The following is a 13,492-nucleotide window of genomic DNA, read 5'->3' on the forward strand; positions in this document are numbered from 1 at the left end:
CAGGTTTGCGTTAAATCTACCATCCACTGACAAAATATGTTTTTCTTTTTTTTCCTTCCACTTTTTTGGGGCCATAAAGATTTTACTTCAAATAGGATGAGATATAATAACCCCAAACTTGTTAGAAACTAAAGCCTGGGGCTACAATAGACGGTATATGAGACTTTTTTGTAAATTAAAAAAAATCATCTCAATTGAATGTATAACGAGAATTGAAGTAAATTTTACTTTTGACAAAAATGAAGAAAGGGTTTTGTTCATGTCCGGCTGCGTTCTCTGTGGATAAAAGATAATAAAACGTACAATGAAAAAAATGCAAGCGAACCTAATAGCTGATCTAATATTGCATTTTCCTGACGCCGTGAGGAAATCTTTACGAATTTTAAGATATATTTTTGACGTGTCAGGGGTATTAAGGAATTGATTGCAACTTTCCTATCATTTCATTCAGCTCTAATTGCAGCAATTATCTATATCAAAATCTCCGATGAACCTACCTGATCGCGATCTCCATTTTGATAATGTGACCTCAAAAATGCACAATTCATTTTCTTTCTTTTCATTATGTTGTTAGCTTTTTATTTAAACCGATGAAGACATCTTTCTTTCTTGAGTGATAAGAATCAAAGTAGGTGAACATTAAATAGTGCCTTCCGCCGCCCTTGCGCTGAAGAACACAAGGTGATTTAAGCAATTCGAGGCATACGAGAGAGAGAGAGAGAGAGAGAGAGAGAGAGAGAGAGAGAGAGAGGGGGGGGGGGGTAGGTAGGGAGGGAGGTAGGGAGAGGGGGGATTGACATGAAAAGAGTACATCTCGGGTTCGAGACAAAGAGCAGTCCATTATTCCAAACTGCTAGTTAATGTGCGAAGTGCATGTTTATATAATACTAAATGTATTTGTATTAGCAATTCTTTGAAGTCTAAGACTTGATATAATTTGATAAATTGACTGTTCTTCTAATCAATCGACAAGCTCGTGTCTTTTCATCAATCGACAAGCATATGTCTTCTAATCAATCGACAAGCTTGTGTCTTTTCATCAATCGACAAGCATGTGTCTTCTCATCAATCGACAAGCTTGTGTCTTTTCATCAATCGACAAGCATGTGTCTTCTAATCAATCGACAAGCTCGTGTCTTCTAATCAATCGACAAGCTTGTGTCTTCTAATCAATCGACAAGCTCGTGTCTTCTAATCAATCTACAAGCTCGTGTCTTCTCAGCAATCGACAATATCGTGTCTTCTAATAAATCGACAATATCGTGTCTTCTCATCAATCGATAAGCTCGTGTCTTCTCATCAATCGACAAGCTTGTGTCTTCTAATCAATCGACAAGCTGGTGTCTTCTAATCAATCGACAAGCCCGTGTCTTCTAATTAATCGACAAGCTCGTGTCTTCTAATCAATCGACAAGCTCGTGTCTTGTCATCAATCGACAAGATTGTGTCTTCTCATCAATCGACAAGTTTGTGTCTTCTCATCAATCGACAAATTTGTGTCTTCCCATCAATCGACAAGCTCGTGTCTTCTAATCAATCGACAAGCTTGTGTAAAAGTTTTCTGGCCCAAAGTGTTTTTTCAGTGTTAGGTAATAAAGTAAAATATTGCACATGTTGTTTGTATGTTTATTTGTTTTACTTTTAATTCCAAGCGTGCCCCTAATGTCTGCACAAGCTTGTTAATTCAAAACTCAATAATACAAAGTATTAATATATTTAAATATATCCTTCAAACGGTTCTGATTCCGTTATTTCTATTGAAAGACATTAAAAAATAACTCTAAATTATAATTTACATGATAGTGATTGTTTTCTGTCATATTCTTTTTTATTTGTGCGGCGATGTGGTCTTGTGGTATGACACTCGCTTTCGAATCGTAAGGTCCTGGGTTCGGCGCATAGTTGAGTCTTTGAAAAGGCTCTTTAGTCACATTCTCTCACCGTACTCATGTGTAAAATGAGTACCTGGCCGCTGTCTCTCCGAAAAAAATGTAATATCGCCTAACAGTCGTCTTGTCCCGTCCTACATGTTAAGTGTTGCTGTTGGCCTTGTAAAGCGCATCGAATGTGTTAAGTGGATATTGCCCTATATGAAAGCTGAAATTGTTATTTTTTGGGGTATTTTTATTGGGGGTTTTGTGGAGTTTTTTTGTTGGTTGAATTGTTGTCACAATTGCTATTTATTTATTATTATTTTTGTTTGTTTGTTATTACTGTTGTAAACGTGACCATTTAATGTGAGGGTTAGAATGGGTGTATTCTTTATTCCTCCATCTCGTTATACCGCCAAATGTCGCCAGACCAAAGACACCACACTATATAGCGAGTGTTTACAGATGATTAAACTTTTAATAATTCTTATAACAGCAAAAGGAATGCAACATGTGCACACAGATAACTGGATAATTAAATTGTTGTTTTTTGTTTTGTTTGTTTTTTGTTGTTGTTTGCGTTGATTTGCATTAAGACAATGGGACCCTAGAAATTTGGGTGATCAGACTTGTGAATTAGAACCCACTGAATATACTATTTCTCGGAATTATATCTTTTGAACAAAAAATTAGCAATCTATATTTTTTTAGGAATCCCTTGGCCTCCTCAATAGTTACTAAAAGTTATATGAAGACGGATTCAACATTTGGAATTTTTCTTTTTGTCCGTTATTTTGATTTTTTAATTATTTTTTTTGATTTTTGTCTTTTTGTTTATTTGTTTTGTTTTTAAGGTTGTACCACGTAATAATTTATACTGTCGACTCGCCTTGATTGAGTACATTTGATCCTTGCCAAACTTTACGTTCCCGGCAATCCAACACTTATCCCCAAGGGTCCCATTATAAATCAAGCAGTGAAAGTAGAGATTGGAGTGAATTTGTACTAAGAATGACTACATTTTGATGGGAATTATTTGCGCCGCCTAGCTTTAATAATGGAAGCCCAAATCAACAAAATTCCTGATGGCCTTGTCGTCAACCAAAGTGACAATGATTCCACTTTCGACCAGTATTTTTTTTAAAGTCTTATATATATATACATTATATATTATCCTCACCTCATTTGGTTATTTCCTCCTAAAACCTTGTTTTCTCCATCTGTTGGTATTCTTCAGGGAGCTATGCTGTGTAGCGCAACAAACCTACAACCGGAAACAATATTAGTGCCAACTGAACACAACAGCATCCCTACAAATATGTATATAGAGTAGATTCAGGTCAAACCGGACACGGGTCAAACCGGACGCTACCCGACTCGATGTCTAATTTCATTTTGTTTTGTTTTTTCCCCGGTGCATATTTCTAGTAACTCAGCACACGTCTCTTGTGACGTTTTTCCTGCCGTTTCAATGAGTGCAATCAAGGAGAAGTCAAAGAATCGTGTTTTCATCGAGATATTTCTCACAAAACGTAAGTATCCCGTTCTTTGTTATGGGTTGCAAGGTGTGCAAGGAAGTTGCTATTTAAGCTATTTATACGTTTTTCTTAAGGAGTTTCGGCTCAACCACTGCACTACATGCTATTTTAGGATCGTTTGATTGTGGTTAGATCGTCTGACGATGTCCGGTTTTCATTTTAGCTCCAGTGGGGGGGGGGGGGGGGGGTGTCCGGTTTGACCAAAGAAAATTTAAACGATTCAGGTGAAACCGGACGGGTTGATTAAGTTGTTTATTATTATTATAGACGTCTATAATATTATTTGTTGCAATGCTTTCCTTGTATTTCTGTTGACCGACCTATGTTTATCATGATTATTATTATTATTAGAAAATTAGGGAGGCCTTCCGAAAGCGTCTACACCTACATCCCCAGTATTATAATGTTTTGGGAGGGGAAAACTTTTTTTTATAATGTTCTGGTAGGGGGTTTGGGAGGGGGGAGACTTTAAAAATAAAACTTTTCCCCCTCCCAAACCCCCTACTAGAACATTATTAAAAATACTGGGGATGTAGGAGCTTTCGGAAGGCCTCCCTAAAATTATATTATGTTCACCATTGTAAAGGACAATTTACATTATTAGACTAGCCAGTCTATGAAAATGAAGTTCAAATATCTAAATAAAGTTAATTTTTTCACATTGTTACAGGCACCAAGATGCCGCGATCAAAGTACACTGACAAGAGTGTGGATGCCGCACTTGATGCCATCCGCACCAAAAATCTCTCATTTCGCCAGGCCGCTGCGACCTACTCTGTCCCGAAATCAACCCTGATAGACAAGATGGCCGGAAAATACCCCGCCCATAGGGTATCTCATACAGTGTTGGCCACAGAGGAGGAGAAAAAACTTGTCAAATGGATGGTGGCCTGTGCCAGGGCAGGTGAAGGGAAGGACAGGGAGCAGCTGTGCCTGGAGGTGCAAAGAATAATGAATGCTGAAGGCAGAGAGACCCCCTTCAAAAACAACAAGCCAGGATATTACTGGTACAAAGCATTCATGGAGAGACACAAGGGGGAGGTGCGGGAGAGAAAAGCGATGTCCCTTGGGGAACAACGCGCCCAGGTATCAGAAGGAAAGATACGTGGGTGGTTCCACACCATGCGGACATCGCTAATGTCAAATGGCATCGACGTTACCAAGGTTCCCCCCCCCCCCCCCCCCCCCCCCACAGCAACGTCTTCAATTGCGACGAGACTGGCTTCCCTTTCTACCTGGGAGGTTCAGTAATCATTGCAGACATTTCTTCCAAGCACCCCTATCAAGTCGGCTCCGATAACAAAACCCAAGTGACGGTGCTCGGAAGGGGAAGGGCAAGAAGAGGAGAGTGGAAGAAAGTGTGGAGTCTAGTGCAGAGGATGATGATACGATGGTTGTGTATGATGACAGGTCGGACGTTGAGATGGATATGGATGAGTTATGTGGTGTGAATGACAAAGATGAACGTTTATGTGATTTTTGTGGAAGTGATAGGAACCTGGATGGATGGATTTGGTGCAAGTGTGGGAGGTGGTACCACAGAGGATGTACTGGCAGAGGAGAGAGAGAGAGAGAGAGAGAGAGAGAGAGAGAGAGAGAGAGAGAGAGAGAGAGAGAGAGAGAGAGATACTGGGGATGAGTGAGGAGGAGATCAGTGTTTTCACGTTTGTTTGTACATTGTGCAAGTGACATGTTGCGTTATGATTATGTACCCTATTAATTGTTTTGGATAAATTATTTTTGTCTTTCTCTGTTGAAAATGAACATAAACGTGTTTATTTATCTATCTAGACGTCTAGATCTAGTCTAGCTATTTATGAAAATATATGGCAGTCGTTTTGGGGGAAGGAAACATTCTGCCAATTTATGGAAAGAGTCCTTCAAAGTCCTTGGGATGCTGGAATCGAACCCTAAATTGACCAATGACCCGGCAGATATTTTACAAACTGAGCCTATGGATCTGTTGTAACTGTTTATGAATTGAAAACTATTAAAAAACAAAAGGAAACAGTGTTTTTCAACATCCGTGAAGGGTGTCCGGTTTGCCCAAGTTGGGTGTCCGGTTGGACCTTCACGTTCCATAAGTGTCCGGTAGTACCAAAATGTCACGAATAACATTTTGCGTCGAGAACATGGAAAAGACTGCTTAGGGTGCAAAATCGGCTTGTTCACCTGAAACCGGCCACTTGAGCGTTACATTTTACGACATCACTATACAGCATTGGTCTTATTTCTGGCCAGCAGTCTTCCATTCTCTGAGACGACCACAGATAAGGCTTGTGTGTCCGGTAAGCCTGAATCTACTCTCTCTCTCTCTCTCTCTCTCTCTCTCTCTCTCTCTCTCTCTCTCTCTCTCTCTCTCTATATATATATATATATATATATATTATATATATATATATATATATATACATATATATATATATATATATATATATATATATATATATATATATATATATATATATATATATATATATATATATGAACGGTCAATCAACACAAAATCTAAACCTAATTTAAGTTTGAATAATACTTGAACTCAACTACTGTGGTCTTAATTAAGAGGCGCTTTTTCCTTAAGCACAGGGAAATATTTTCTACATTCATAAACCTTCTATAAACATTGATAGTAGACGGACACTGTCCAAAGTTTTAAATTGAATTATGGTTATGTATTTTTAAGTTGAATTTTGTTCAATTTAAATCTCATTCCCCCACTCTCGAAAGCTCCGAATTTTAAGAAATGAATAAACTCACACAGCGAGTTGAATTTTTGTAATTATTGTTTTTATGAATGAAAGTGAATGGAGTCAAATGTTTTTGAATCTATATCTGGGTATAAGCGTAAGTATTTGTGTTTGGTGGGTGTGCAAGGCATGGCAGAAGGGTAGAAAAGAATGAGAGAGAGAGAGAGAGAGAGAGAGAGAGAGAGAGAGAGAGAGAGAGAGAGAGAGAGAGAGAGAGGGGAAGAGGAGGAGAGACAGACACACAGAGAGAGAGAGAGAGAGAGAGAGAGAGAGAGAGAGAGAGAGAGAGAGAGAGAGAGAGAGATGGGGAGGGGGGGGGGGGGGGGGGTGGGGAATTAAATGTGTCGCGCATGGATGTTGGTGCGTAAAATGTGTGTGTATGTGTGTGGGTGTTGGAGTGTGAGTCTGTCTGTGGGCGCGCGCGCGCGCGTGTGTGTGTGTGTGTGTGTGTGTGACTGAGTGAAAGAGAGAACCATTCTGTGTGTGTATGCGTGTGTGTGTGTATATATATATATATATACATACACACACACACACACACACACATATATTATATATATATATATATATATATATATATATATATATATATATATATATATATAACATCAATTCATCTATGTTCTTAAATATTTTTTTACTTATTCGACCATTTATTTACTTTTCTTTTGCTGATCTACCAAGAATCTTATTTTGAAAGACAACAGTTTTTTTTAATAACCTCACTTCTGTAGTATATATCGGGTTCCTATCTATTCGTGTTATTTTATCTTTTTATTCGTTTACGTTATCTATATATTCATACGCTGTTTATCTACCCTTTTTGGCTGATCAATCAATAATTTTTATTTTGAAGAAGGTGGTCATAACTTGATTATCATAACTATATTTCGAACTGTTAATTATGTCTCTGGAGGGATATACGTAGTCTCTCAATAATGCCGTAATACTCTGACAAAAACACTTTTTTTTCATTTTGGTCGGGAAAATTTTACTTCAATATTGATCGATTAAAATGACCCTCAAGCCTCAGTCAAAATTGTCAGAAAGTCTCAACCTTCTATCTCTCTCTCTCTCTCTCTCTCTCTCTCTCTCTCTCTCTCTCTCTCTCTCTCTCTCTCTCTCTCTTCTTTTTTTTTTTTTAATCCACATCAATTAGACTTTTCATTTTTGTTAATCTGTTTGGGTTTTTTTTAAAAAATTAATCGCTATTTGAAGCAAAAGTTTCATGCCAAATAAAAAAACAAACAAAAACAAACAAACAAACAAATAAACAAATAAACAAACCCCAAACAAACAAATAAACAAAATGCAATGATGTGTTTTGTCGGCAAGGCTGGGGTAATGTAATCAGTCTGTCCAGTACTAGACTGGAAACACGGCCCTGACAAGCTGATTTTCTTTTTTTCCAAATAATTTCTTTATTATACGAGGTATATTATTTCCCCTCTCTGCTTTGTCTGACACCTCACCCTGCTCAGTTTTCCGTTTAGATAACAATATAGGCTATATGTTACTAATCGTCTCGAAAAAAAAAAAGCATTTTGCCGGAGTGAACAAAATAAGAGAGATTTTAAAGTTAGAATGACAAAAAGATGTGAAATTTTCATTTATGATCATTCTCCCTAATGAAATGTATACATAAACGAAAGAAAGCAGAGACATATCAGAAATTTAATTTTTAGCATCTAAATCATCCCGACTTGATACCGTTTTGAGGGTGATTGGTTACATATTCGTGGCCTAAGTGATGTAAAGTTATATGGAGTCCAAAAAAAATTGCAAATTCTGTCAATGTAGGACAGTTGCTAATAATATTAATATAGCAGTGACATTTTCTAGTGCAATACATTTTAAAAGTCTTAGTATTGCTCAAACACATAGTACTGTGCAACTAGTACCAGCGGGCAAGCTGCTGCTTCTTATGGTTCTCACACTACTATGTTACATATAACGATCGACCCAATCAGCAAAGTCCGGTCCGCATTCGTGCACTGTCGCGAACCCACCCGGTAGCATCGTCACAACACACCGTTCAACTAGATGATTAGATGCTCTGTCGTTTCGGGTTCTTGCCCACATCGGGTACATGTAGGACAGGTGGAAAGTCCCCCACTGATGAAGGGGATCGTATTTGTGAAACATTCGTTTACTGATGGGTTCGAGCCTCGCTAGGCGCATAGTTGAGTCCTTAGAAAAAGCTCTTTACTCACATTCTCTCACCGTACTCATGTGTAAAATGAGTACCTAGCCGTTAACAACGTTGTCTCTGTCGGAAAAAAAAAGTAATATCGCCTAATAGGCGTCATGTCTTGTTCTACATGTTACGTATTGTTGTAAAGCGCTTTGAGCACATTTAGTGGATATTGCGCTATATAAAAGCTCATTTTTTTTCTCGATCCACGGATCATCCATTTCCAAATATTATATCATTGTATTTAGGAAGATAATATCGGCTGGCACATAATCAAATATCGGTAATGACTGGTCACTAGATACAGCAAAATGACCTCAACGAGGCTAGAGATATTGTACCGATAAAACAAGAGCGCACCGAAGTGGATACCTTAACTTGGCAGACGAATTAAGCCATCACGCGATGCAGTCTGATAGGAAATACAGAAATTGTCAAATCGATTGGGTAACAGTGGCAGTAATGCACGTTTTTTTTGTTTCTATTTTATATACGGCTTTTTCGTGTAGGGCACGCTGTTTTGATTGTTTCCTTAATATTATTTTCATTTTTTGTTGTTGGTGTTATGAATCCATCATTTTTGTTATTATTATTATTATTATTATTATGATTATTATCATCATCATCATCATCATCATCATCATCATTATTATTATTATTATTATTATCATCATCATCATCATCATCATTATTGTCACCACCATTATCGTTATTTAACGATGCTGAACGTCAAAAGTTTTTATTTATAATTATAAGTGCCATCACTATAATACATCATTAATTTCTTATTTTTTAAAAAAGTTTTAAATTCGGCATTATGGCTATAAATATCTTAGCTGGGATTTTGTCAGGTTCAAAGAAAATAATACTTTTGGTAAAGCCTAGATTTAAGTTTTTGTTCGGATCTTAAGTAGCACTAGGCCTCCTTTACCCAGGATTCAGACGGTTGTCTTAAACAGTCGTTGCCATTTGGATGCGGATTTTGATGGATTTGTTCTAAACTCTAAATCAACCTAATCATAAAGACGGTTTATGGGATTAAGATTGAGGGCATCTCGTTGAAAATCATGAATATCCTGTTGGTATGTCGTAATCTATTGTGAAATTCTTGTACAATTGATGTCATTTTCTTTTTAATTCGTCGTTAACCAAAATCGGATGGCTATCCACGTCCTCCTTTTTGCCGCTTCCTATTCCTAGCTATGACTTCCGTTTTGACTCGATTACCCCACACTAAAATAGTGCCGCTATAACATTAACAACAGGATGGCTCTTTCAGGGCAGCATTCATGTATCTGAGACCAATGCTCACAAACCAAGATATGGCTCTGCCCACCAAAATAAAAAAAAACAACACTGCAGTGCAGAGCCAATTTTATTATACAGAGGTGATACGTGAACCTTCATTGCAAAGGAAAATTAAATAGAAGCGGTGAAGATGTGATTCTTGAGACGTATGCCGAGAATATTCCGGACAGACAGAAAACCACACGAAAAGAGGAGGAAGGATACAAAAAGACTTTTTGTCAGAAGAAGATTAAAGAGACAATCAAGGATCATTGGCATGTAAAGAGGAGAGATGTGGTAGAGAAGCCGGTGACAACAGGAATGAGAATGATAGGTGGAACACGTGCAGCAGGAAGACAGAGAATGAAATTGGCGGACATTATGAGCTAGACACAAGGAAGAAGTAATGTGGAGACCATCAGGGCAACAAACGGTAAAGAGGGTTGGAAAGACATGATCGCCCACGCTTGGGAGCAAGGAACCGGATGATAATGTCACAGTCGGTAAGTGGTCCATCGTTAAATGAGTCATGTTCCACGATTAGTGGGTTCGAGTCCCTTGAAAACCTTAGTTTGTTGTCTCATCAAGGCGCAAGCCCAGGTCCCCATTGAGAGGAACGCACTCAAATGTTTACAAATCATATATACATGTATGTAAAACAAGCAATACAGTGCATAACAGAGAGATGATTTACAAGACAAAAAATGTCATCTCCTAAAACTCTATGAATTTGACTGTTTCCCTCCCAGCCAGGGCCAGGACAAAACCAAGTAATATCATTCCAAGACAAAGACAGAAAGCATGTTGGAAAACAGATATAAGGGTATAGAAGACACAATAAGTGCCTCTTTACCCACTATGGGATGTCAGGAACCCCACCCAGAGGCTACTTATTGAAGTATTTAATTCCTTATTTTATTTTTGTCTAAAGCATCTCACTCTATTCTTGCTTCATAAACCTGTAAATATGTACTTATGTCACTACTCACATAAGCAAATCAGTCTTTTCCTTAGACTACGGGGAGTAAAGTTTTCTCATTCGCAAGGACATGTCCGGAGAGTTTAAGCGCTTGTTTAAAAAAAAAAAAAAAGAGGTAAGTCGATGGAATAAGATGAATGTATGGTCAGAGGTGGAAGATAGAAAAAAATCCCTTGTATAGGATAGAATTATTATAATATAAAATGCAATGTATTGCTGCTTGATAAAATATCCGACAAAAATAGACAAATAATGATGTCATTTCTTGTTCACTCCACATCAACAATGTAGACGAAGAATTCGACATATAATAATAATACGTGATTATTATCTCCAACAGTAAAAAGACGCGTTCGTGTCTGTCTCTTCCTCGGCGAATAACTGCAGCCAGGTCCTGATCAAAACATTAAAAAATTCCTTGAAAGGATTATAAAGCCAAGAGGACGTAGTTAAAGTTAAAGGCTGCAAGATATGACAATCATTACACGCCCTTATATCAGGGGTGAGAATGACTGGTCACGAAAAAGGAGGAAATATTTCAGTGCATATATCAAGACCCATCCATGGGACGGTAACCTATAAATTTGAATTTCGTTAAAATTTACTGAGATGCAATCCGAAATAGTGTGTCTCAGAGATATTTCTAACACCACTAGGAAGAATTTCAAAAGTTGAACGTGTAATTACAACATATTGTGGTTATAGTAATGGTGGAGGTAGGGATGATGATGTGGTGGTGGTTATAGATGCAGTGGTCTTAGAGATGATGGTGTGGTGGTGGTAGGGATGACGATGTGGTGGTGGTTGTAGTAGTAGTGGTGGTAGGGATGATGATGTGGTGGTGATTGTAATAGTAGTGTTGGTGGTGGTAGGGATGGTGATACGATGGTGGTTGTAGTGGTAGTGGCGGAAGTGATGATGGTTGTAGTAGTAGTGGTGGTAGGGATGATGATGATGTGGTGGTGATTGTAATAGTAGTGGTGGTGGTAGAGATGATGATATGGTGGTGTTTGTATTCGTAGTGGTAGGGATGAAGATGTGGTGGTAGTTGTAGTAGTACTGGTGGTAGTGATGATAATGTGGTGGTGTTTGTAGTAGTGGTGGTAGAGATGATGATGATGTGGTGTTATATGTAGTAGTAGTGTTGGTAGTAGGGATAATGATGTGGTGGTGTTTGTAGTAATAGTGGTGGTAGTGATGATAACGTGGTAGTGGATGTATTGTGGTAGGGATGATGTAGTGGTAGGGATGAAGATGGTGGTAGTTGTAGTAGTAGTGATGATACTGATATAATGGTGGTTGTAGTAGTAGTGGTGGTGGTAGTGACGATGGTTGTATTAGTTGTAGTTGAGATGAGTAGTAGTGGTAGGGATGAAGATGTGGTGGTAGTTGTAGTAGTAGTGGTGGTAGTGATAATGATGTGGTGGTGTTTGTAGTGGTAGTGGTAGTAGTAGGGATGTTGAAGTGGTGGTGTTTTTAGTAGTAGTGATGATGATGTGGTCGTAGTTGTAAGTAGTAGTGGTAGGGATGATGATTTGGTGGTACATAGTTGATTTGTTTTTTGTTTTTTGATGTTTTTAATGGCTTTACGGCACTTGCAACATATTAAGGTTATATCAGCGCCAGTAAAAAAGGAAGAAAATGGGAAAGTGAAAAGTTCTAGAATTACAATTAAAACACCCAAGAAAAGGTAAGACAAAGGGGAACTGGTTCAAATAGAGAACACATGTAGATTCCAAGAGCACACTATCAATGTACTTAGTTTGAGATCACCTAAAAGTCTTATCCAGACACAAGCACAGGACCCCACTAAGAGGAACACACTCAAATGTTTACAAATCATATAATAAAAAAAAAACATAATACAGTGTATAACAGAGAGATGATTTACAAGGAAAAAAATAACATCTCCAAAAACTCTGTATACATTTGACTGATTCCCTCTCACTCTCAGTCAGTGCGTCTGGCCAGGACCAGGACAAAACCAAGTAATCTCATTCCAAGACAAAGACAGAAAGCAAGTTTGGAAAACAGATATAGGGGGATAGAAGATGCGGTAAGTATCTCCCTGTCTACTATGGGAGGTCAGGAACCCCACCCAGAGTGGTAGTTGTTGTATATAGCGGTGGTAGTGATGATGATGTGATGGTGGTTGTAGTAGTAATGGTGGTAGTGATGATACTGTGGTGGTTGTAGAAGTAGTGTCAGGGATGAAGATGTGGTGGTAGGGATGATGAACCACCATTTAGGGGGAAGATTCTCGGCCGTTATATATAGGCTACATGGAATGTACAGACACAATACATAATTCGTTCTATTCGTCTTGCTGCATCAATTACAATTCATATCGAGGCATTACTAAAGAAAGACAATCAGGGAGTTACTGAAATTAGGTCCAGGGGAATAAATTCAAAGATAAAAGATACTGAGATTCAGCAGCAATTATATACCTTGCATACATGTCCTCAGTGTCTGCGTCGGACTCGGGACAACCAAATCTCATCCATGGCGCCGATGTTTATCTGTTTCTATTGCTGTTTTTGGAAAATGAAAACAGATTGCAGTCCTTTGGATTTGGACAGAACGTTAATCTACACGGAAGTACTTTATACGGTGAATATCCTGAAGTGAAAGCATGTCGATGTGTCTGGTCGTCATTTGGAAGTCCGTTCCTAATTTAGGATTTAACAAGCATTGACTACATTTAATTCACTAGAAAAATCCATGTTTTTAGATTCCCATCTAAAATTATTTTTAAAATAAATAATTACATATATAATAATTCTTCCCTTTATTCAATCTCATAGGAAATTGGTCTACCTAGAGGAAAGGCCAAGATAATCCAGGCATTAGTCACAAGTGGGTAACAGGGG

The 13,492-nt window shown here is 38.1% G+C and overlaps 1 protein-coding gene across 1 annotated transcript; it reads left to right on the plus strand.

Moving 5' to 3' along the window:
* Window positions 1-3,079: 3,079 nt before the first annotated feature.
* LOC144963901 (uncharacterized) lies at window positions 3,080-13,486 on the plus strand. Its single transcript, XM_078897848.1, has 3 exons — window positions 3,080-3,403; window positions 4,080-4,573; window positions 13,427-13,486. The coding sequence occupies exons 1-3, from the start codon at window positions 3,343-3,345 to the stop codon at window positions 13,484-13,486; spliced, it is 615 nt and encodes a 204-aa protein (XP_078753974.1). The 5' UTR covers window positions 3,080-3,342.
* The last annotated feature ends 6 nt before the right edge of the window (window positions 13,487-13,492 follow it).

Source organism: Berghia stephanieae, chromosome 2 (genome assembly GCF_034508935.2).
Source record: "Berghia stephanieae isolate SIO BIC M18660-M18661 chromosome 2, UCSD_Bste_1.3, whole genome shotgun sequence".
Classification (NCBI taxonomy): domain Eukaryota; kingdom Metazoa; phylum Mollusca; class Gastropoda; order Nudibranchia; family Aeolidiidae; genus Berghia; species Berghia stephanieae.

Bases quoted from the DNA above. Each gene is read 5' to 3' on its own strand.
- LOC144963901 (XM_078897848.1), top strand. From the start codon at position 3,343: ATGAGTGCAATCAAGGAGAAGTCAAAGAATCGTGTTTTCATCGAGATA. The intron at 3,404-4,079 runs GTAAGTATCCCG...ACATTGTTACAG, and splicing joins CGAGATATTTCTCACAAAAC to GCACCAAGATGCCGCGATCA. The intron at 4,574-13,426 runs GTTCCCCCCCCC...TCAATCTCATAG, and splicing joins ATGGCATCGACGTTACCAAG to GAAATTGGTCTACCTAGAGG.